We start from the raw sequence: 26,341 nt of genomic DNA, 5'->3' as shown, positions 1-26,341 counted from the left end.
CAAGATATTTTCATTGAGAGCCAGGGATCCAAGGTCTGAAGTGCATTCTTTGCAAGAGGGAGTCCTGGGTTTGATCCCCTGAACATCACTGGAGTGATCCCTAAAGACCACTGGATATGCTCCCCCAAAAACTATGTACAAATATATTTTTGTTAAGACTGAGAATACAAATACTAGTAAATCAATAGAGTCTTTAATTGATTACTCTAAGAAAGATATTATGAGGACAAAAATTTTTGTGTAGGAAATGTTTTGAGGTAGATTTTTAGCATCCACACGAAGAGAAGGAGATTTCCCTCCAGAGGAGAGAGTTGAATGCAGTTTCAAGGAACCTACCAATCCTAAAAGGTACTTTGGACCTGGCATAGCCTTTCAAAATTGATTCACTTTCACAAAGTGACAAAAGGGGTAATTACATATTATCTCTACATTATGCACTGCCTGCTCCCTCTGGGTAGCAAGCAGTACTTATGCAAAGATCATGCCTTGATCTGGCTGTTCTTTCTAGTTCATAGTAATTCCTGAAAAGAGATTCCTAGTACTTGGGTCTTGAAGGGAGGAATTAAAGCCAGTCTTCTGTGGTGGTTAAATCGATTTGTTCAGTATGAATATGGAAACAACTCTAAGATTCTACTTAGACTCTTCCTTGTCAAAGTAAGAAGAGTCTTCCTTCTTGACATACTGCCTAAAGGTTGAAAGTGAACTCATGATTTCCCTCTTACATTTTACTTTACTACCCTTATTGGGTGACCTATATTTTGTTCATGAGAAAATAGGGTCACCAGGCTTTTCTCTGAGTTGATGGCTTGTCCATCTACCAGAAATTTGGGGGCATTAAAATGTTCTTATCTTCTAAGCCCAAGAGCAGAACAGGTCCATGAGCATTAGGAATCCATTAGCATAGTAAAGGAAAATATTGAGTCAGAATTCAAATTTGAAAATATTTGAAAGCTTAAAATCTCAAATCCCTTGAACTTCCTGAGCCTACAGAAGTGCTATTTTCTTTGGTACACAGTGCACAAATCTCATCATAACTGGCCAAATGAACACATTCTCAGGGCTTAACCTCACCTCACTTTTGATTTTCACACATGGTTCTCACTTCATGATTAATCACCTTCCACTTTTCATAGTCTTACTCAGTACTTTAGTGATGCTCAGCAAAAGCTATATACTTATATGCTTTTTAAAAAATTTTTATTAGTGAGACATCATGAGGTGCAGTTGTAGACTTACAATTTTTTGTGCTTGGGTTTCAATTATACAATGATCAAGTACCCATCCCTCCACCAGTGCCCATTTCCCACCACCACGGATCCCGGTATCCCTCCCACCCCCCATCCCCCCATCCCACCCTGCCTCTGTGGCAGGGCATTCCCTTTTGTTCTCTCTCTCCTTTTGGGTGTTGTGGTTTGCAAAAGAGGCAATGGGTGACAATCATGTTTGGTCTATAGTCCACTTTCAGCATGCTTCTCCCATCCTGGGAGGATCCTCCCAACACCCTTTATTTGGTGCTCCCTTCTCTATCTGAGCTCCCTTTCCCCCTAGCATGTGTGATTGGCCTCCAAGCCATGGAGTAAAATTTCTGGTACTAATCTCGGCCATTCTTGGGTGTTAGTCTCCTATTTTGTTACTTTATATACTTACATGCTTTTAAAAAAACATAAATGTTTCTTCTGGACTCCTCAAAACTCTGAATCATTAGGCTCATCATAGCATCCTCTTGTACTTTGTCTTCTTTGTGTTTCCCACTAGCAAACATTTTCAGGTCGACACTTCCATGGCATGCCAGATGCCACCGGTGTACCACCTGCTCTCAGTGGTACTCTTGGAGTCTATTTTCTTCAATCAATCCCGGCACCAACAATCTAATGTAAGGTTTCTTGGAAATAGACCTTGATGTAGGCAGATATTTTTGTGAGGTATTCTGAGAATTTACATATGTGGCAACAGTATAGCTGTGCTGAGGAAGAAGGTTAACTGTAATTTAGGATCAACAAAGATCACATTCATCCTGAGGCAAAGTCAAGAGCTGAAAGAGACCATCAGCATTGTCTCTGTCTAAGGTGAAGAAGTGACATCTTTGTACTCCTTTTTATCAACCAGTCATTGTATCTGGCTGTGTTTCTCTAGTAGAGAACACACCTTGGGCAATGCTCTTCAGGCTGATGGTGATTACTAGGAGCACCTGAGTGAAGAGCTGTCAGGTCCTCAGTCTTAAAGGGGAAAATTTTGGAAGAGCACTGAAGCATCGATGATATCAGGGGAAAAAAGAGAACAATGGACAGACAGACAAAGAGTGACTAAGTAAAAATCTCACTATAACATTTAATCCCTGAAAGAACAGCTGCTATTATTACATGTTCTACATTCTGATTTTTCTCTGAATGATCTTTCCTATTTCCTTGATTCTTCTGATGCACATTTTGAAAATAGCACCTGTGATCAGAAGAGTTAATGTTAGATATTGTAGAAATGATAAGTGAGGGCACTCACTTGCAACTTGGCAAATAAAGAATTTTTCCTTAATAAAGAGAAGATATAGTTTAAGCAAAACACAAAGACCAAAAGCTGAAAATACTATCCTTATGTGTGAGTCCTTGGGTCAAAAAGAAATGAAGATAGTGGAGAGAGAGTCTGCATTTTCTTTCTGTAACTCCAGTTTGCCTGTGTGCTCTGCTGGAAACAAATAGATTTGGTTGACCTAGAAATGAAAGTGCTCCCTCTCTCCCAGGCTAGCCTCAGGCAAGCAGCTCTAAGCCATCTTCCTGCTAGCTCCTGAGGAAAAAAATCAGCAATAACAAGCAGAGCCAAGGCTTCCCGACTCCAGCAGACAAAACTGTTTTTCTCAGGCATTCATTTCTGGAGGAGGTAAAGGGACTATAAGCCTTGAGTGATTTCGATTTCACCTCAATGTGCAGTTATTTATTTTATATGGAACAAGAATGAACGTAGCTCTTTACCTCAAATGGGGGAGAAATGGCAGGAAGCAGGGAGCAGGATGGGTTTGTGGGTGCATCTGAGGACTAGCTGGACAGCAGCCACCAGCCCTGAGGGACCCCAGCCTCCGTCGTTTGGAGGCGTATTTTCCCTCCTTCTCTGTGGACAGCTTTTTAATACTTTAGGATATGATTGACATGGGTCTTTGTTCCTGCTAGAATATCAATCTTGACTTTCTAGATTTAGTCTGTTCTTTTGGTTATTGTTGATTATTTAGTAGGGGAAAAAAATCTTAGTTCAGTTTTTAAAGAAATGACTCAGCAACTGCAATCTAACAGAACATTTTCTCATATTTTTGGGTGAAGAAAAATTTACCCTTTGTCTTTCTTCAGAAATTTATTTATTTACTTATATTTAGTTTTGTTTGTTTGGTCTTGGGGTACAGCTGCTATAGCTTAGGGATTATTCCTGAATAAGTTCTGAATTCAGAGATCACTCTTGGCAGGACTCAGGTGCTGGTGATTGAACCCAGATAAGCTGTGTGCAGGATTAGAAATCTATGCACTATTCTATCACTCTGACCCTTAGGAATTAACTTTTCCCATAATTTAGCTTTTATTTTTGGGCGGAATATGTTTTTAAGCTAAATTGAGATGTTATCTATGTTTATATTTAATTTTCCCATAAATGGAGATACATTAAATTAGGAATAATATTAAATCATCACTTCAAAATTTGTCTATAGTTATAGCACCTCCTTAATGACCTGCATTGAAATAAAATTTTTTGGGGCTAGAGCAATACCACAGTGGGTAGGGCATTTGCCTTCCAAGCGGCCAACATAGACAACCCGAGTTCAATTCCTGTGCCCCTCTCGGAGAGCCTGGCAGCCACCGAGAGTATCTCGCCCGCACGGCAAAGCCTGGCAAGCTACTCGTGACATATTCCAAACACAGTAACAAGTCTCACCATGTTACTGGGCCCACTCGAGCAAATCGATGAACAACGGGAGGACAGTGACAGTGACAAATGATAAATTATCTACATAAAACCAATGAATTGTTTGATGTCTAACTCAAGTTATCTACAAAGAAAATATGCATATGCTACAAAGAAAATAGCATTAAGATGTTACTGGTAAGAAATTTGAAGTCAAGAGCAGAACAGTGGAACTGGATGGAGATGAATATCTCTTGGGTTTAAATCCTTGATGGGTTTAAGGATTTAGCCTGGTGTCTAAAAAGAAAATGGAGAGAGATTAGATTAGGCACTTCTGGGTCTCTTTCTACTCAATTTATTTGTTATTTTATGAAGTTGTCTCTTTAAACATAGCCCTAATAATGAGCACTCCTCAAGTGTGTAATGATCTTAAGTTGGTGAACTCCTGACATTGCCTTAAATTCAGCCTTCATTTGTATCCTAATTGTGTTGGACGTTTTCTGATGGAATAGGCTATTCATGCTGGGTGATCTCCATCCTGGAACACCCCCTGTCCCCATTCGATGTGACAACTCCAAAACCTTTCTGTTCCAGAGCTCAGATGACTTGATCTGGGACTAACTTGAGGCTGTTGATTTTTCTACCTCCAGAATTTCACTGAAATCCATATGCATTCCCAAGGTGTATTAGTCAGTCATTTGTCAGACCCATTGAGGACTGTAATTTAGTTTATATGTGAAATTTTAAATGGAGGATAAGTAGCTTCCCCCCCCCCCCCCCGCCCAGTGTTACCTTTATTACAGCAATCACAGAACATAAAATGATGTATGTATCCTAAGTTTTAAAAATTAGCAGAAATTAATTACTTAATTTTGAATTCAGAGTTTCCCAGTGCTTTGTGTTTGAGATGTAAAGTGAATTGCTTGCTTTCTGTCTGCTTCCTTTGGCCAGTACTATGGGCTAGATCCGCTCAAATACAGACTGCTGATGGAAAGAATCAGGTGCTGATATGTCCTTGTATCGAATTATTCATTTAAAAATTATTGCCTGTTTTGGGACAGGGCAGGGCACTTGCCTTGCATCAGGCTGACGCATGTTCAGTCCCTGGTACCCCATATGGTACCCTATGCCGAATAGGAGCGATCCCCAAGCACAGAGCCAAAAGAAACCCTGAACACCAACCAAAAGCAAACCAACTGCACATTGAGGAGCTGAAAACCAAGCACTGTTTCTCAAATACGAAGACAAAGGGATGAAAGGAAGTAAAATCAGAGGGTCATCTAGAGGGATAAGGGAGGCAAAAATAATGGTGCCATGGACTTAATAGTAAAAACATAAACATATTTGTTGATAACCCTGACATTGCCCGGCCCAAGCACTTAACCATCATGCCTGTACTACATGGGTCTGGCTCACTGGGTGTGGCCACTATACCACACAGCAGAATGGGTGATTGATTTCCAAATAAGTAAATAACTGTATTCTAGATAAATCTATAATATAATCCACACCCTCTCACTTGTTCTCTACCCCTTATCAATACTTCCATAGAGAAACACCCTTTGTTTTTTAGTATAATTGATGGTCTTTATTTTCACAACTTTACTGTCTCAGAGAGAAGTCATCGATTCCTTCACGGAGATCATCATTACCACATTGCAAATTCTTCTTGGGACCTGGACATCACGCAGTGGTGTTGGCAGAGGATAATGCTGCTGTTTCTCATTCATGTAGCACTGACCTGTGCTCCGCAGAGTTTGTATTTCTGGCCCCAGAGCAATAACTAGCAATTGCAATATCCTCTACATTCAGTCAGTGCAAGGAGTAGATTTCTAAGGCTCCTTCTTACAAAATGAGGTCGTGGTAAAAATGATACCTATTCTGTGACCCCCAACCACTGGGCCCATCTCTATACTTTTGCAGGTGGGGAATTCAGATTCTGGATAGATTGTATATCAAGATTGTATATACAATATGTATTGTATATATTGTATATATAATATGTATTGTATATATTGTATATACAATATGTATTGTATATATACATATATAGTGTATATATATTATATAGATTGTCACTGTCACTGTCACTGTCACTGTCCTGTCCTCCTGTTGTTCATCGATTCGCTCGAGCGGGCCCAGTAACGTCTCCATCGGAGACTTTGTTGTTACTGTGTTTGGCATATCAAATACGTCACGGGGAGCTTGCCAGGCTCTGCCGTGCAGGCGAGATACTCTTGGTAGCTTGCTGGGCTCTCCGAGAGGGGCGGAGGAATCGAACTCGGGTCGGCCATGTTGGCTGCCTGCAAGGCAAACGCCCTATAGCTGTGCTATCGCTTCAGCCCATATAGATTGTATAGACTGTATATCAAGATTGAATATATATACCTGCTGGTCCTGGGCAGATCCTGGGGAAGAACTGGCCTCTGGTTGTGTGATTTAATACTCCCTGATAACAATCCAGTCCCTTTCTTAACTTCTTTAAAGTTGGGTTAACCCTGAGGAGCTGTCTATCATACTATTGGATAACTGGTTTAATTTTTCCATATTGGTGTTCTTTTTCCCAAAATGGGGGGAAACAAAAGGAACAGAATGGAATCAAAAGATAAGGGAAGTCATTTTATTGGGCAATACCACTTCTGGGAATATATCCCGGAGATGCAAAAAAAAGTATAGTAGAAATGACATCTGAACTTGTATGTTCATTGCAGCACTGCTTACAATAACCAGCATCTGGAAAAAAACCCAAATGCCCGAGAACAGATGACTGGTTTAAAAACTTTGGTACATCTACACATTGAAATACTATGCAGCTGTTAGAAAAGATGAAGTCGTGAAATTTGCATATAAGTTGATTAACATGGAGAGTATCATGCTAAGTGAAATGAATCAAAAAGGGAGAGACAGACATAAAAGGACTACACTCATTTGTGGAATATAAAGTAACAGAATGGGAGACTAACATCCAAGTATAGTATAGATAAGGACCAGGAGGATTGCTCTATGCCTTGGAAGTCGGCCTCACATGGGGGGCGGGGGAAGGCAGCTCAGGTAGAGAAGGGACCCCCAAGTAAAGGGTGCTTGGAGGGCCCACTTGAGGTGGGAGATCCGTACTGAAAGTAGACTATAGACTGAACATGATAGCCACTTAATACCTGCAATGCAAACCAGAACACCCTAAAGGAGATAGAGAGAAAAAGGGATTGCGCCTACCATAAAGGCAGTGTGTGTGTGTGTGTGTGTGTGTGTGTGTGTGTGTGTGTGTGTGTGTGGCGGGGGCGGGAAATACTGGGAATATTGTTGGTGAAGAATGGGCACTGGTGGAGGGATGAGTACTCGATCACTCTATGACTGAAACGTAAGCATGAAAGTTCATAAGTCTGTAGCTGTACCTCACGGTGATTCAATAAATATTTTTTTTAAAAAATTGAATAAAACAAAGCCAACCCTTTAAAAAAAGTAAGGGAAGCAACAACAAAATCAGGTTATCCAGAGGCAATATACTATATATATGATGTATGAGAGGGAAAGGACAGGAAAAAGATGTTCACTTCTACCTAATTCCAAGTGAGCATCTTCGATTACCTGGTGTTCGCTCATAGACATGCCACACCCCCTATGGGATAGAAACCCATTATTCTATCCAGGTACCACCAATATGATGCAATATACAGTGTAAAAAAAAGGAAGATGAAAATTAAAGTAATGCAACACACACCAACACATCTAAATTATGATTGCCAACATCTACTGACAGCTAGTTTATGCCACTCATTGTCATGTTCTTATGTACATGATCTCATTTAATCCTCATTGCTATTCTATGAATAACTCAGTATTTCAAATTTTTGGATTAGCAAACTGAAGTTTATAAAGTTTATAACTTGTTTAAGGTATTGTAAGCAGGGATTTTAATACAGCTGACATGGGTAGGTATATTATGGTCTCCTATAGCATTCATGGAAAAAACCTGTATTTGAAATCATGCATAGAATACATTTACAATTGGAGGGTATAGGCCATCCTTGCTACTTAGTCAATGTCAAAGTTTTTTAAAGACCAAATCAAAAGAACAATAACTCACATCCACAGCGGGTAGGGCGTTTGCCTTGCATGCAGCCAACATGACCGACCCGAGTTCGATTCCTCCGCCCCTCTCAGAGAGCCCGGCAAGCTACAGAGAGTATTGGATATGCCAGACACAGTAACAACAAAGTCTCCAATGGAGACGTTACTGGGCCCGCTCGAGCAAATCGATGATCAACGGGAGGTCCTTTACCTTTACCTTTTACCTAAATCAAAAGAAATCTTCCCTTCTGCAAATACTCCCTCACCACACCCCATTCTCTTCTGGTTCAGTTCTATGGTCGATGCTTTGGTTTGGGTTCAGGGAAGGCACTGTTTATGCTTAAAACTGTTTTTTTTTGGTCACAGATTTATATTGATTGTTTTCTGTTTTATTTTAGGCTATGCCCCCTTGATATAAGTAAAAATTAACTATTTCAAATGAATATTATAGTAGAATAAGATCCATTAAGATTGTTACAGGCTATTTTAATTTTCAATATAACAAAAATGTTTCACGTACTGCATTTTTTCTGAGAGGAGAGTTATTTTCTCTACCCAGGAATAGATTCCTTCTTCATAAGTGTCCCTAAAGTCCTTGCCAACAACTTTGAAAGGAGGCATAATAAAATTTTTCAATATTATTCTTTTCAATTTAACTAGACAAGCTTTGTGAAAAGAAACTCAAAAGAGAGAGGTAGGAATGTTTTGCAAAATAAATGCTACATTGAAATTGATCCTCAAAGCCTTTCAGATTTCTGTGTATATCTCTCTGTATCTGTTGTACCCAGTGATGGACTATTAACACTTAAGTAAACAATAGAATACAGTTGGAGCCTAAATAATATTACTCATCAGAACTAAAATATATTTTTGGTTTTCTGTTTTTCACAGGGTCGTCATGTCAAAACAGGCCAGCTTGCAGCCATTAAGGTTATGGATGTCACAGGGGTAATGTATCTTTATTTTCGCATCTCAATAGCTGTATCTTTATAACAGAGAACTTATATAAAAAAAATAGTTTCTAGGAATCAAATCTTCTTAAACACCTGAAAAAGACAGGATTTCACCACTTGTGCTTGATTTAAAGAACCAAGAGTACTTAGCTGATTAAAAATATAATGGGCAAATCACTCTTTTAAAGTGGATACCTATACACAGCCTTATGTAGTTACACAGAATAATATTTGCCCATAGTTTATATGAACACAACTAACATTATCAGCATGTGAAGATAGAACAAGGATTTGAAGGTATTAAAATAATAATGCTGTGATTTTCTGGAACAGACAAGTCTTACCATTTTCCCCATGGAAAACCTGGGGTGCATAGCTCTAAAATTTTAACCTGAATATTTGCTTCCCCTAAAGCATTATTGACCAAATAATCACAATAGCTATTAAATTCTTATTACTGAAGAGCAACACTGAAATAAAATTTTTGCCTTTTGAATGATCAAAAGCAGTCTAAGGAACAGACTTTATTTTAAATACAATATAATGCTTTCAATCCTTTTTGCTTGTTCTGTTTAAAATATTTTAATGCTTTTTCAAGAGTTCAGAGTAAAAATAAGACTTGAAAAGGCTCATTGAACATCAAAAGCATGCTAATAATTTTCTATCGTCATAGGAATTTTTCTAAGACTTGTCTGCTGCACATAAAAGCTAAAAGACCAAAGACTTTTTTTTTCAATCCAGAAGTAAATTATTTAATGTAAATAGAATGACTGGGTCATATGAAAGTATCAAGATCCAATATTCATCCAAGAAATACACACAGTATAGCTGTCAGACTTCGATCCATACTGGATTTTCTGGCCTAGTTTGTTACATATATATTTGATAAGTAAATTTGATACAATAAATTTTTATGACATGCTAACATTTATATGACATGCTAACAATATTTTCTCAGCTCATTGAGCATCTCTTCTGCCCTTATTTGAGTTCTTCTTTAAATTAAATAAAGTTGTGACAGTAAAAAATACAGTTCCCATATGTCTATTATCACTACACATAGAATTTTATCCTAAACACATTATTTGTATTTCAGACATTGAAAGCCTGTTCTTATATTTTGTTCCTATTTATCAATTCATGTGTACATCATGAAAAAGAAAATGTGTGTAGATCTTATTAATTAGGTTTACATTCTTTAACCTAATAGAAAATTCAAAATCCAAGTCTTGTGTGTGATAGGATGTTTTTTTTCTCTCCTGTGTTAAAGAAATCTAGAGTCTATAGAACAGGGACATATGGTAACCATGTGGTGACAAAGAAAGACCTTTCAGTTTTCTTCTTCATAATTCTAATATATAGCTATTACATTTAAGGTTGATTCCATCATGCAATTAGACATTAAATCAACATTAATCACCTTCTTTGGCAGACCTTCCCCCTCTAAAAATATTAATTAAAAGGGAAGATTGTATAAGTAGAAACTATTTTTGAAGGAGATTCCTTTCCAAGGATATCTTTTGTGGTTTTTTTATTTTGTTTTGTTTTTTGCTTTTTGGGTCACACCCGGAGATTCACAGGGGGTTACTCCTGGCTCTGCACTCAGGAATTACCCCTGGCGGTGCTCAGGGGAGCATATGGGATGCTGGGAATCGAACCTGGGTTGGCCGCGTGCAAGGCAAATGCCCTACCCACTGTGCTATCACTCCAGCCCCAAGGATCTTTTCACTTACAGCTTTTCTCTTTCAACTTTTCTTTGTTATACCTAGCTGCAAGAGAGGCTGAAAACTATAATATATTTTTCACTAATTTGCTCAATAATCTAGGGTCTACTAGTCAGCAATGGAGGAGAAATCAATAACAGTGTGGGAAATTAAAAGTGTCTAACACATAAATTAAGATAAGGAACTATAAGTGTCTGTATATAAACCCATTATAAATGCATAAACATTTCACAAAAATCTCACCATGGACAAAGCTGAATTTATTTTTGCAATTCTACTAAAGTCATACTACTATATATTTTTCTTGGAAGAATAGAATCTTCACATAATGTGATGCGCTTGACCATTTAGCACCAAATTATTGTAGATGGAATTCAAGTTACTCTTTTTATGAATATCTTTTTTTTTCTAAATATAGGTGAGTTCCACTGGCATCTTCAATTGGAACGTATAGCTATAAAGACAGTTATCTGTTGATGTACAATTATCTGTTGATAACTTGAGAAATTTAAACCTAATTTTCTTCCTTTTGTTTATATTTATGAGAATTTTAAAATTCATTTTGGGGCCACACCTTGCAGTTTTTACAGATAGTTGGCCATGCTCAGGGTCCCATGCTGTACCAGGGATGGCACGGACCTTTTGCATCAAAACATGCCTGGTGACTAATCGCTCTAGTCTCCATTTGTAAGACTGTTTGGTCAAATAACTCCTTGCTAATATTGCCATGCCACTTTGGATTTGTTCTGTTTCTATTTGCCCTCCTCACAGTTCTTTTTTTTTATTTTATTTTTTTATTGTATTTATTTATTTTTTAATAGTGAGGCACCATGAGATACAGTTGTAGACTTACACATTTTTGTGCTTGGGTTTTGATTATACAATGATCAAACACCCATCCCTCCACCAATGCGCATTTCCCACCACCCCGATCCCAGCATCCCCTCCCCCCCCAGCCCCCAGCCCACCCTGCCTCTGTGTCAGGGCATTTCCCTCTCTCTCCTTTTGAGTGCCATGGTCTGCAAAAGAGGCATTGAGTGGCAATCATGCTTGGTCGACAGTCTACCCTCAGCATGCTCTCCCATCATGGGCGGATCCTCCCAACACCCTTTATTTGGTGTTCCCTTCTCTTTCTGAGCTCCCCCTTCCCCTAACATGTGTGGTTGTCCTCCGGGTCATTGAGTAAAATTCCTGGTACTAATCTCTGCCATACTTGGGTGTTAGTAGATCCGATCCTCACAGTTCTTAGGGGCGACCTGGGCCACAGTGCTCTGTGGCATATACATATAATGCTAGAGATCAAACTCGGGCCTTCACAAGGAAGAAATGTGCTGTTGCTCTTTTAGCTCTATTCCCAGCTGGTATCAGAAAAGATATTTACTTATTTATCTCAGAGTAAGTTCTTTCACTGTAAGGAGTGACAATTAGTTTTTTCTAAACTGAGTTTGAAGAGTCAACTAGTTCCTACAGAAAAACGATGTAAATGACTATTTTCTTAAATTTTCCAAGAATGGTATAAAACTGACACCATTTCTCATGTCTGAAAGACATACAATGGATGCTTTTTTTGTATTCCAACCCAATTATCTTGGGTAACCCCTGTTGAAAGGGACAGATACTTTTACTGATTTAAGCACATTATTGACCATTATGTAACCACTGACCCTTAACAAAGACAAATGTGGATACACACTCAGGAAATGGGTTTCTTATTTCCCATGGTATCTGATATGGCTGCAAACGACTTCTCTCTCGGCCCTGTACACATCATAGTGAACATAAGATTTCCTTTGTGAAACTCATGTGGCGCACTCAGAAAATAGTCTATTTCATTTTGCCATATTGTCTTTTGTGTATTATGGAATGCTGCAAACGCTTCTACCAATTATTATAATTGTGCTCATTATAGCTGCTCTGTTAAAATCTGAGATGAATTCTCAAAGGTCATCTTTGTTAATTGTTCGCTGTGATTACTGCAAAGTCACTATAGTTTATTGTAATGAAATTGATAACACATAGCCTGATATCAATTTTTTAAATTATTGTTTATATTCTATACCAATTCCTTTTTCTGTAGAAAAAAAGCCACAAAGAGAACGAAATATAATGCTCCTTCCGGTCTTAGAACTGAGATACTTGCAAATTTGCCAATATTTGCTTCGGAAATACTGCTTCAACTCAGACTCATTCTTTGAACTTCTTTTGGTTCCAATCATAAGTATGAGAATTTCTGCTTTTCATCACTTCCTGGGGATTTCTTCTAAGTTGGATTTGTATAGTCTAGTTTTGCCTATAATATTTATGCAAAACTAGACTCTCAAAGTAGACTACCAACCTCGGTGGTCCAGAGTATACTGAGAAATACATCTACCTAAGTCTGCTCTAGGATTTCTGGCTGGCGCCTCAGAGGAGCACTTTTCCAAGGTTTTAATATTTTATGCTTTCTGGCCACCAAGTATGAAGTGATCATGATTCTCTGACAACCCCATAAATAATTCCCATCTTCATTTGGATAAAAGAAGTTCCTGGTATAAACTATTCCTCTCATAATACCTCGAAGTCTATATAAAAAATTAAAGAGAAAATGACTTAAGATCTTAGGCTTTCACCTTTAAATTACTAATTGTGATGTTATTCAGGACACTTGCATTGTTGTACCAAAGTCCTACTAAAACAGTAGGAAGCCGAAAATTTACATAGGCTTTACTGTCTTGTAGTATAGATTTGAGGCCCCCCGTTGATCATCGATTTGCTCGAACGGGCCCAGTAACGTCTCCATTGGAGACTTTGTTGTTACTGTGTCTGGCATATCGAATACTCTCGGTAGCTTGCCGGACTCTCCGAGAGGGGCAGAGCAATCGAACTCGGGTCGGCCATGTTGGCTGCATGCAAGGCAGACGCCCTACCCGCTGTGCTATCGCTCCAGCCATAGCACAGCGGGTAGGGCGTTCGCCTTACATGCGGCCAACATGGCCGACCCGAGTTCTATTCCTCCGCCCCTCTCGGAGAGCCCGGCAAGCTACCGAGAGTATTCGATATGCCAGACACAGTAACAACAAAGTCTCCAATGGAGACGTTACTGGGCCCGCTCGAGTATAGATTTAAAACAAATCATCATCATCATCATATCATCTTCATCATCATCATCATCTCAGTAGGATCCAGGAAGTCATATGATATATTTAGGTATTTCATCTCTCTAAGCTCTGCCTTCTTTCAGTGCTCTAGGTCCCTGTTCTAAATACTTCATTATCATTAGTCCCAGTAAAAATGCCAGTATGAATACCGGTGACATAGATTCAGTCAACTTCCACTCCCCAAACTTGTCCCTGTGTTCCTTCAGCCATATCTGGGTTGGGTGACTGATCCAAAGGATCTACATATACTACAGAGGTGAGAGTCTGACGAAAGATTCCTCAAAAAGAAACCAAGCAAGGGCCAGAGAGCTAGTTTAATGTTCTAGCATCAAATGGTCCCTTGAGCGATGACAGGAGTGACCCTCAAGCAACAACGTTGGAGTAGTTTCTAATAACCACTGGTTAGGGTTCAAACACAAAAGGAAGGAAGGAAGGAAGGAAGGAAGGAAGGAAGGAAGGAAGGAAGGAAGGAAGGAAGAAAAGAAGGTGGGCGGGCAAAGGAAGGGAGGAATTAGACAAAGTGGTAGGAAAATTGTAGATAGGCAAAGGCAGAAAAAACTGCATTACTGTGAGCTGTCATTATAATAGGTGTGTTCGTTATATATTTGGTCCTTAAAGTGACTCTCTAGATAAATATTTTATATTTTAGCTAAAAACACCACCACCAATAATAATGGTAACTATTACTGATACTTAATATGATGTCAGAATTCCTAAATGTTTAGTATATATTGGTTAATTCAGCAATCTGCAGTAGATTCTGCTATCATCCTATTTTAGAAATGAGAAAAGCAGTCACAGAAAGTATTATGCTCTTTGTAGTAACACTATAAAATGATAGAGTACTTCAGCCTGGCCATTTGCATTCTACCTTTTAAGGTTTTTTTTTTTTTGAAGTAAATAGATTTTATTTGGAGGGTTTTTGAGGGGGAGAGAGAGAGCGAGTGAGAATAACGCTCTCAAGAGAGAACCTGGGCTTCTCCAAGGGCAGAGAGAGCCCCTATACACATCCCAGCATTAGACATGAAAGCACAAAAGTACATATCTCAAGAGGGGAGATGCAGGCGACACATGTGCTCAGTCACATGGACACGAGCAGCACATGAACTCAGGCAGTATATGTGCCTCTTTTAAATTCTCTTAACCACATTGTTGTAGGTCTTCAATTAAATAGAGGAGTGTGTTATTTTAAATTTGAAATGTTTTTTTCACTAATTTAGTCAGTCAATACTGCTTCATGAAAGACACTGTAAATTCAAAGATTTTTTTTTTTGAGTATGTGCATCTTCAGATTATGAGACTGACGCACTTCCTGTTGCGCTAAGAAGGGCTGGGGCAATAGCACAGTGGTAGAGCGTTTGCTTTGCGTGAAGCCAGCCCAGCCAAGCCGTGTTCGATTCCTCTGCCTCTCTCGGAGAGCCCGGCAAGCTAACAAGAGTATCTTGCCTGCAGGGCAAAGCCTGGTAAGCTCCCTGTGACGTATTTAATATGCCAAACATGATCATCCTATTGTTCGCCGATTGCCTTGAGCAGGCCCTAGTAATATCTCCTTCGTCCTAGCCCTGAGATTTTAAAAAGTGCCATATTCAAGGATCCTTCAGGGTTAGGAGAATGAGACCCATCATTGTTACTGGTATTTGGCATATTGGATACGCCATGGGGAGTTTGCCAGACTCTGCCGTGTGGGCAGGTTACATTCGGTACCCTGCCAGTTTGTCCAAAGTAAGAATGATATAATAAGATGTCCCTTCCAGGAGCTGGGTTTTATAGTCTCTGGGTCTTGGCCATTGATGGGATTACACGGCACCAGGGGGCCAATTGGTGGGTGTGATCCCTGCCTACTGGAATATGGAGGATCTGGGTGGAGGATGCTCAGCCCCGATCCGAGCAGGCTTGGAGATCTCAGCCCCGGGACCCACATGCCTTTGTTCCTCTGCCTGTACCTTCATGAGTGTGGAGAGTGGTCTCAGCATGGCTGTGGCTGGTTCTGGAGATCTTTGGCTGCTGGAGCTCTGCTGGGGACAGGGAGGGAAACTCAACCCACCCCCTGCAAGGGGCCCCCGTGAGGACAGCCAGGCGTAGGGGCAGGAGACTCTGCCAAATACAGTAACAACAAGTCTCACGATGGAGATGTTACTGGGCCTGCTCGAGCAAATCGATGAACAACTGGAGGACAGTGACAGTGATATGCATCTTCAACTTTATTAATTTCTTTTATTTGTTTTTTTGAATTTTATTGAATCACTGTGGGATAGTTATAATCTTTTACATTTGGGTTACAGTCACACCATGATCAAACAGCCATTCCTCCACCAGTCCACATTCCCCACCCCAAAGATTTTTTTAAGTGGTCATTTGGCCTGAAGTGGAAATCTTAACATAGGTTCTGCCCACTTCCAATTTTTAAAATATGGTTAATCCGTTTGGTAATAAAGTTATAGATAGCATCCATAAATGAAGTTGATTATAATGTTTGGTGTAACCTTGAGAGTAGTGATACTCCTTGGAGGAAAATCAGACTAGGAAATTTCTGGCCAAAGTAATACTTTCTGCCAAATCATAGTGAAAGAACATGAGCAGATTCTGGAAACTGTTAGATAGCCTAGTCTTTGGATGAAGAAATGCTAATGAGTGATCTAAATCTAGACAAATTAGGCCCAGATCACGAAGCAATTAGTGCCATAAAAGAGCTTTCCAAGTTTCCCAAAAGTTTAGTTTTCCCAATGTGAAGACGTTGATCAAATAAACTCAGATGAGATCCAATATATACAAGAGATACAGACAGTAATTGTCTTTGTTACAAGGGAGTGGGAGGACATAGTTCTGGATCCTTCCTCTGAATCAGTGGGAGAGCCACTATGAGAGCCAGAAATTGAACAGCAAATTATCATGGTAAGATTTTTCCTTCTAGAATGATCCATTCTTCAAACCCAGCCACAATAAATTCCGATATCTTTCTTACTACTGAATTACTATAGGTGAGTAAAGCACCTATGTTATGGCTGTTATCCATCTCTTTATGAGAAGCAAGCAAGGAACCCTTTTCCTCCCTATAGACTCTGGTTGAATGCTTTTTTAATGTAATTGTAGGTAACTATTTTTTTGTTTTGTTTTGTTTTGTTTTGGGGGGTAGGGGCTGGAGCAATAGCACAGCGCTAGAGCATTTGTCTTGTGTGCAGCCAGCCTGGCCGAACCGGGTTTGATTCCTCCACCCCTCTCAGAGAGCCCGGCAAGCTACTGAGAGTATCTCGCCCGCACAGCAAAGCCTGGCAAGCTACTCCTGATGTATTTGATATGCCAAACACAGTAACAAGATGTCTCAAAATGGAGACGTTACTGGGCCCGCTCGAGCAAAATCGATGAACAATGGGAGGACAGTGTTTTTGTTTTGTTTTGTTTTGTTTTGGAGTCATATCCAGCTATGCCCAGGGGTTACTCCTGGCTCTGCACTCAGGAATTATCCCTGGCGGTGCTCAGGGAACCATATGGGATGCTGGGAATCGAACCAGGGTCAGTCGTGTGCAAGGCAAATACCCTCCCTACCTGTTGTGCTATCGCTCCAACCCCATCTGGTTGAATGCTTTGATCATAGTTAGTGGGCAGTGTGTTTGCTGAAATTGTCAAAAAGGAAAAAAATGTAGCTTCCATTTTGTATTGTTTGGAAGAGTCAGAGGGAAACACTCTTCCAAGTACATTTAGTTCCTCTCTTTGAAAGAGAGGCAGTTCTACGAAATAATTAGCAATATGGAAAATAATACTATTGTTGATAACAATTAAAACAGCAGCCAGGGTCACAAAAAGTGACTAATAATGGTGCTGGATAGATAGTATAAGGGTAAAAGCTCCTACCTTGCATCCTGCCAAACCAAATTCAAGCTCCTGGTACCTCACCATGGTACCCAGAGCCCTGTCAGAAGCCACTCCTAAGCGGGAAGCCAGGAATAGCTCCTGAGAACCACTAGATGTGACTAAAGAAATTTATGGAGTGCTTATTATGTGGCTAGCATTGGTCTAATGCAGCTTACATTTAATCCTCAAAAGAACTGTCATTAGGGGACCTCTGATTTAAAAGTACAAAGAAACTTGCCCAAGACCCACAGACAGGAAATGACAGAGTTCTAATTCATATCCAAGTAGTCTGGGTGTTACACCCTCCCCACACCTGGGAATAACAGTGACAGATGGTGACAGATAGGGGAACACTGTCAAAGTATAGCCTTGAAAGTCACATCCCACTCTCTTTAATGACTTGGAAATGTTTCTTAAATTCGCTGAGTTTCAATTTTTTTGTGCAAATGCACACTGCAAACTTTTTGTGAGGCTAAAAAGAAGAGTATCTGGTGTCTGACACATAGTGTGATTTCGGTAAATAATTTTATCCACTGTCCTGATAATATATTGTGAATAACTAAGTGGGATAAGCAATAGGAATGAAAAGAGTTCATTAATGAATTTTGATAGACGTATTAGGGAATGGAAATCTGGGCTATAAAATAACCCCTACTTGGGTTTTTACTTAATACTTGTAAACGGGACTTATCCCAATCTTCACCACCTGTTCTTGGTCTGTACATATGTGGTTGTTCAAATGACTTAGTGTACAGTAGAATCCAGAAGAGGAAGTGGGGGAAAATTCCAGAAACTGAAGACTAAAATTATAGGAATGTACTCATTTACTCAGAAGATTCAACAGATATGCTGTAAACAACAGAAATGGCCATTCCTACCTTCTCTGTCTTATAATTCATATGCGTGAGAGACATTGACAAACAGTTGGACAATTACTTAGGCATGTGTGATTTTCTTTCAAGAAGCTCACAGAGGTACTAAGAGAACTTAACTGATTTTTCTTGGTGGCCAGTGTGTTACCTGATAAAGTATCAGCCACATGAAAACTAGTGGACTGAACTGGTGTTGGTTATTTTGGTAGAGGAGTATTCATTTGTGGTTGTAGAATCTTGACCTCCCGGTGGATTCAGTGAAGCTCTTTGGTGCTTCACCTTTTGAACTATTAAGGTAGATTTCTCCAAAAGATAAAACAATCCGATAAAGCACCTGCTGAGAGGTTTTAACAGAGAAAAGATAAATGTTTCTCTGTCTCCATGATATCCTCCACCTTTGGGGCTATTTTCAGTGTTTCCATTCTATATGTTCCAGTGCATGTAGAAACTTGGAAAGCTCCTAGATTTCTAAAAGTGAACAGGCTGGGCTGCCCACTCTGATCACGTCAGCATCTCTTCTTACCTTGCAGGAAGAATTCTTCCCTTTTGGTGGCTTATGTGTGTCTGGATTTTTGTACATATGCCTGAAAATGGGGTGAAGAACTGGGAGAGCTTAGAGAGATTACTTAAGAGTGAAACATGCACCAGTTTTGGGCCTTTTGGCTAAGAATAAGTGAAGAGTAAAACATGGACCTGAAAACTGCTCCCTATAACCCCATACTAATAAAAATTAGCACTTTGGTTTTAAGAAAAGCACCAGTTTTAAGAAATATTTTTTACATCATGACGGTTTGAATTTAATAGTGCCTTGTATTGGTACCTTTCAATGTTCCTCAGAGCATTTGATCAATAAGTCTAGTGGATTGTCTGTGCGGGAGATTGTCTGTCTCCCAGGGGAAAACTGGATATTGATGAAAACAATGACATTTGGATGAGGAGACTGGAGTCCCTGGAATTATGGGAATGCTGTCTAAATACAGACTTACAATCTTTAGTAGTGGATTGTTGGCTCTCCATTTATACTTCTCAGCTGTTGTTTTTCTATCTCAATTTTTTGGCTCCTGTTTTCACTTTACATGTATAAAGTATAATGTTTTATAGTCGTTAAACTAACATCTTTGTTGGTTTAATTGATTAAATTTATACGTAGGGATTTTGCATTTAAACCTATAAAGATTAAATGCTTATTTTTGTTAAAAAAATGACTAGTTAATGTTGTTGACATCTTGAATAAAATTTCAGTTGGAAGAAGCAAATTTATTATTATTATCATTTATAATTTAAAAATTACATTCTAAAAATGTCAGCAATCCTTTCCAGTTCTAATAGTCTGTAATTCTTTTTTTAAAGAATTAAAAAAAATAGGGGGGGAGGGCTTTTGGGTCACACCTGGTGATGCTCAGGGGTTACTCCTGGCTGTGCACTCCTGGCAGTGCTTGAGGGACCATATGGGATAAAGGGGAGCAAACTTGGGTTGGCCACACACAAGACAAATGGCCTTCCTGCCTGAGAGTGTTAGACCAAGTAACAGAAGTTACTGCCAATGCTGAACACTGTTGTGAAAAGTGAGACAGATGAGAAGAGTCAGGACCAGTCAAAGTCTCTGCCCCTGCCCTAAATGGAGGATGAGAGGTGGAGAATGCACTTAGTTTTTCTATACTTCACTTCTTTTCAGTATTCAAACTGACTATACCCTTGCATTGTTAGATTACACATTTTTATTCCTGTCTTATTGCTGGGGAACAGCTTTTTCCTAACGTGTCTGGACACGTTCTGCACTGGGTCCAGGCAGATGTAGAGTGAAGGATGACGGGCATGGGGAGAAACACCCTCCGAGAGCAGCTGATGGCTGTTCACCTTATTGCCAGATACACACATATTTTATAAAGGATCTCAGCTTACACGAAAGTCCAGTCGCATAAAGTTCAGCATGATTGGACTATCACCTCTCCAACTCTGCTTTGCCCTGGTCCAATCCCAATCAAGACTAGATGCTGCAGTTAGGATGACGTGCTAAGCATATGTGACATTTTCCTTTTTTTAAAAAAATTTTTAATCTTTTTTTATTTTATTTTTTTTTTACAGTTGTAGATTTACAATTTTTTGTGCTTGGGTTTCAATTATACAATGATCAGATACCCATCCCTCCACCAGTGCCCGTTTTTCACCACCATGGATAATATCCCTCCCACCCCCATCCCCCCATCCCCCCCCTGCCTCTGTGGCAGGGCAATCCCCTGTGTTCTCTCTCTCCTCCTGGGTGTTGTGGTCTGCAAAAGAGGCATTGAGTGGCAAACATGTTCAGTCCATAGTCTACTTTCGACATGCATCTCCCCTCCTGGGAGGATCCTCCAAACATCCTTTATTTGGTGCTCCCTTCTCTATCTGAACTGCCCTTTCCTCTAGGATACCCGGCTGGCCTCTAAGTTATGGAGTAATCCTCCTGGTGCTGATCTCAGCTATTCTTGGGTATTAATCTCATACTTTGTTACTTTATATCCCCCAGATGAATGCAATCTTTCTATGTCTATCCCTCTCTTTCTGACTCATTTCGCTTAGCATGATACTTTCCATATTGTACCACTTGTATGTAAATTTCATGACTTCATCTTTTCTAAGAGCTACATAGTACTCCATTGTGTAGATGTACCAAAGTTTCTTTAACCAGTCATCTGTCCTTGGGCATTCAGGTTTCTTCCAGTTTCTGGCTATTGTAAAGAGTGCTGCAATGAACAAACAAGTGCAGATGATGTGACATTTTTCTGGTCTAGGGCTCATGTGATTAGGAGGTGGAGTGAGGCTCAAGACCAAACGCGTGGTGCTGACGAACGCCCTGTTCTTGCCAACTTTGCCCAAATACTCCCTCTTTTAAGGTTTTGCTTCTGGCCGCTTTGCAAGGTCGGGTCTTATCTGCTCTAATACCCGTCACCATGCACCACGTCTTATAGACAGAAAGTTGCATGTTGAGCATAATTTTGGTATAATCACACTAATATTAAATGTCTTATTTATTTCATTTTTAAATCCCAGTATGTTCTAGACACTTAAAGTGGTTTCCCTATGTGGTATCTACAAACTTAAAATCCTTTCATTATCTGCTGAAATAATTCATAAGCAAATATTATCATCTGCTAAAAATAAGCTTTCCTAATTGATTCCTTTTAATGCTCTTCTCTTTAAAGGTTGTCTCTTTAATGATGGTATAAGATAATCCACATTCTTGTTTCTATGCTTTATAGTTTTTGTAGAATCACAAAGGATTATTGTCTTTCTTTTGTCTAGGAGTTGCAGTCTGAACACTGGCTTTGGAATCAGATGAATCTGGTTTTGAAACTTAACTCTAACATTTAAAATATGAATAAACTTGGGGCTGGAGCAATAGCACAGCTGGTAGGGTATTTGCCTTGCATGCGGCCGACCCGGGTTTGATTTCCAGCATCCCATATGGTCCCCCAAGCACCGCCAGGAGTAATTCCTGAGTGCATGAGTCAGGAGTAACCCCTGTGCATCGCCGGGTATGACCCAAAAAAGAAAAAAAAAAGAAAATGAATAAATTTGAGAAATTTAGCCTCTCTGAAAGATTTTTCCTCAATTGTAAAATGTAATCACTACAGCCATCTAGCTTAAGCAAATTTTTTGAATAAAAGAAAATATACATACAGCATACAACTGATACACAGTGAATATAGCTGAAGGTTGACTTTGGCTGTATTTCATGACCCTGTGTGTGATTACCATGTCGTCACCACAAGTACCCAATGACTTCAAATCACTATCTGAAATCATACAACTCTTACGTTTGAAAACCGCCATTTCTTCATATGACTCCTCATTTTCTCAGAGACCAGTCATGATTTCTCATGTCTCAGAGTTCTCTGCAAATAGTGAGGGCTTTCCTAATACCAATAACTTTTTAAAAACTCCCCTTTCATATTTTTGTTGTCATTATTTCGATTATGGGTGATCTCACGCACACACACACACACACACACACACACACGTGTTTGTGGTGCTTGTTAAGTCACATACCCTAGTTGCAGTGCACAGACATATATTCTGTAGTGTAGTGTTCTGGGGACTGCACACTTTAGTTGTGGAGCTCAGGGAAGGCTGCATTCCTGATCTTAGTGCTTGCCATATCTTTAGTCTTGATGCCTACAGGGTGTTGCACACTCAAGCGGTGGTGTTTGCACACACCTGGACCATGTGTACCGAAGATCATAGATCATACATTCATTGCAGCACCAGGGGGTTTCAAGTCAGCACAGCTGTCAGCTCTTCACCATTGAATGTAGGTGGCACCAGGGAGCAAATTTGCAGCTTCAGGCCGGCAAAGCAGAAGCTTCTGCCCCTCAGCCATTCCTTGTGCCATGAGTTCTTCGGGCTGGAGTGATAGCACAGCAGTAGATCATTTACCTTGCGTGCAGCCAGCCTGGCTGAGCCGGGTTCGATTCCTCCGCCCCTCTCAGAGAGCCCCGGCAAGCTACCGAGAGTATCTCGCCTGAATGGCAAAGCCTGGCAAGCTCCCCCTGGCGTATTTGATATGCCAAACGCAGTAACAAGTCTCACAATGGAGACATTACTGGGCCCATCAATGAATGGGAGGACAGTGACAGTGACAGTGACAAATCCTTCTAAAGACACAGCTGCATCACATTTGCCAGTGCTGCCCAATCAAATCGCATGGCCAGGTCCAGGGACAAGAAGAAGAAATGGCAATTTTGTTTTTATCACAAATATTAAGCAATACATATGCACTCATGATCTTAAGGGGGGTCTTTTTGTGTGCTAATAAAGATATGCATAAAAAAGTGCTTAATCATTTAGATACCTGAAAGGGAGGTATGATAAACATTCTGCATCCAATTTACAGGTGAAATCACCTGACATTTACAGTTTATATTCCATGCTGGAGATTACATAATGAGTCGTAGATTTTGAAGTCCTCTGGTTGCAGTAGAGCGTATTCTGAGAAAACTGGGTCTGATTATTATAGTTACTTCCTCTGAACATTGTATGCCTGCAACTCTATTGAAAACAACTTTGCAAATCTTGGCGCTTTGTTTAATCTCCTAGGGCGGCCAGGGAAGCCCCAGTGGCCCTCCCCCTCGCCACCAGGGTTCAGGGGGGCTTGGGCTGCTCTCCCACCCAGGAAGGCCCATTCCATGGGGCAGACAGAGAAGGAAATGAGGGCCAAGCCAGTTGGTGGTCAGTTGCCGTTTATTCCATACTCCCCACGCGCCTCTTCCAGTCTCTCTAAGCCCCCCATTCCGGTCTCACCCTGCCCCTCATTCCCATCTCCTCCTGTCTCTCCCACTCATCTCTCCACACTCCATCTCACAGCCTGGGCTCTCTCTCCACGTGCCTGCTCTTGTGTTCTACATTCTTCTCCCTCTGGCCCCCTTGCTAGTCTCTTAGCACTCCATCTTGCCGCCCTGCTCTCTCTCTCTTATCTCTCCCCTCTTCCAACTCTCCTCTCTCTCAACCCCAGCACTCTGCACCAAGCCAAGCTACATCCAGTCTGGTAGCCAAATCAATATAAGAAAGCCCTTCCTGACTGCCCATCAGGCTCAAGGGTGGATACACCACCTAGGGGTATTCCAAAGCCCTTCCTGACTGCCCATAGGCGAAATATCTCTTATGGTGTTTTTCTTCTTTCCTCAATCCAATAACTATCAACATATCAATACTAGCTATTTTTGTTTGGACACAGTAAGAGATACTTTGAGGTTTGTAGGGCAGCTCTCTGAGAACTTATTGACATAGACTCATGTTACAGTGTTCAGGCCAGATTAATCTTTCCTAACCCTAGCAGGGTCTGAATCTAGTCATCACTTTTTGGATCATGACAGCATTTGTCCATTACCAAGCTCTTAAGTTATGGTTGAGCATTTGGCACTTTGGCCAAGCCCTTCTCAATACCAGGGTAGCACATAGCTCATTGCTTGCCCTGGGTCCATCCAGTCCCTTGTTGGGACCCTGCTTTGGGGGTGCTAGGAAGTAAGGGCACCTGAGTCTTAGGTGGTAAGAAAACAGATGCCCAGGAGGTAAATATCAATTAACTCCCAAAAGCATAGCATTAACTGTCTTCTTGTGTCCATACAAAAAGGACATTGCTCTGAATTAACTATGCAAAGAACTTAAGGAGAAGAGAAAAACAATATTTACAAGTCAACAGAGTACAAAGAAAGAAGTTACAAATAAACACAGAGGAATGGGAGCACTGCGATGGGAGTAACCCAATAAACTGAAGCTCCCTATGGTAAGGCAGAAAAGACAAACCAATGTTATCCTACAGTGCTTTAATAAAGTAAATAAATCAAACCATTCACTTTATAAATTTGTGGCAGTTCGGATTTATTACTTTGCTTTTACTATGACACAGTGTCATTAGTTTATTTGGGAGATATTTCACTTATTTATTTATTTTTAATTTAAACTGTAGGTTACAAAGTTGTTCATCATACAGTTACAACGGGCTTTCAATGTCCCCAACAATCCTTGGAGCTTGCCCCCTTAGCAAAGACATAGTAATTTATTTTTATATTCCTTGTTATAATTAGTATGGTAGCACTGTTAAAAGACTAATAAAATTATCAGAAATTTTTAGGTAAAGGAAAATTTGTGAAGATTGTTCCATCTCCCCTCGGGTTCCTTGTTTGACGTCTAAGCTCTTTGTTGCTAGCTGAGCCTTCTGTGTTGCTGTTTTTGTTTGCTGAGTTTAGTTGGCTTCTATGCCACTTTCCCATCTGATTTGGTGTGCTCTGACTGGAATGTCAGTATTGTGAGTTTGGAGGCGTTGAGACCTGATAGATGGCTCTGCAGTCCAGAACTTTAGGTTTCTAGAATTGACCCTGAGTTGACAGGGTAGTGGCTGGGCGTGGGTGGTGGAGCTTCTGGAAGTATGGGGGGGGGGGTGCCCACCCACTCTCTGAGAAGACCCCAGAGTTCTCAGCCTGAAAACCGGTGTGTACCTGGAATTTTCGGGGTCTGATGTTTCTGAAGAGGTTATTCATGTGAACATAGAATTGGGCCATTGGTGTAGTAGCAGCTGTGCATTGTGGGTGTGGCTGTCAGGGCTTCTTTCCTGCCCCTCTCCTGAAGGCACCCCAGAGCTTTCAACCAGGAGATCTATAGATCCATTAATTGTAGCAGCTTTGTTTACATCTCCTCAGAGATTTAGTCATGAATCTAGAGAGCAGAGTCAGTGAGGGAGTGAGCTTGTCTTTGTCCTTTGGAATGCAATATCGCCCACCTTCTTTAAGAAACCCAATATGAGAGGGTAACATATATGCATGAGCATTTAATTGGTTTTATTGCTTGCTAGAAAATGTCTCTTTCAATTTCTCTGAACAACATGCTGCCATCATTTCCCTGGAAATGAAACTCCAGATAAAAAGTAGACCCAAAGGCAGTAAATTGCATGCTCACTTACAGGGGTCATTTAAGAGCAAGATCAAGGTTCTGTATTATAGTCACATAGTCATGAACCCACAGTGGTTCTATAATTGTGTTTGGGAAGCTTTCAGTTTAAACCTAAAATTCCTATCCTCCTCCTCTAGATTTATTCTTTAGAAGATTAATAATGTTTACTTGGTTTTACACTCCATAACTTTCATATTCTGCATTTAACTATTCCAAAAAACGATACATAGTCACACTATTATTACAATATTTTTTTTACAATATAGATGAAAAACTTAAGCTCCCAGGTGGGGTTCTTTTCTTGAGTTCATAAAACCAGGAAGGAAAGAAATCCAAACTCACCCTATATTCTGTTTTGCCAACCTCATTTGACTGATGTAAGCTTTCCATGTTGACCGGTTGCCTCAGTTTACCTTTGCAAGGCTGTAGAATAT

General features: G+C 40.2%; 1 protein-coding gene across 4 annotated transcripts in view; it reads left to right on the top strand.

The window, feature by feature from the left end:
• Positions 1 to 26,341, top strand: part of TNIK (TRAF2 and NCK interacting kinase) — a 478,684-nt gene that overhangs the window by 257,613 nt on the left and 194,730 nt on the right. For all 4 annotated transcript variants that reach the window (XM_056110725.1, XM_056110723.1, XM_056110724.1 and 1 more), the window contains exon 3: positions 8,839 to 8,895. In XM_056110725.1, the coding sequence (XP_055966700.1) occupies positions 8,839 to 8,895 (57 nt within the window). The remainder of the gene's footprint in view (positions 1 to 8,838; positions 8,896 to 26,341) is intronic.

The sequence above is a fragment of the Sorex fumeus genome, unplaced genomic scaffold (genome assembly GCF_029834395.1).
Source record: "Sorex fumeus unplaced genomic scaffold, SorFum_2.1 ptg000010l, whole genome shotgun sequence".
NCBI classification, from domain to species: Eukaryota; Metazoa; Chordata; class Mammalia; order Eulipotyphla; family Soricidae; genus Sorex; species Sorex fumeus.
The sequence above is the reverse complement of the archived record's forward strand: the minus strand, read 5'-3'. Positions and strand labels throughout refer to the sequence as shown.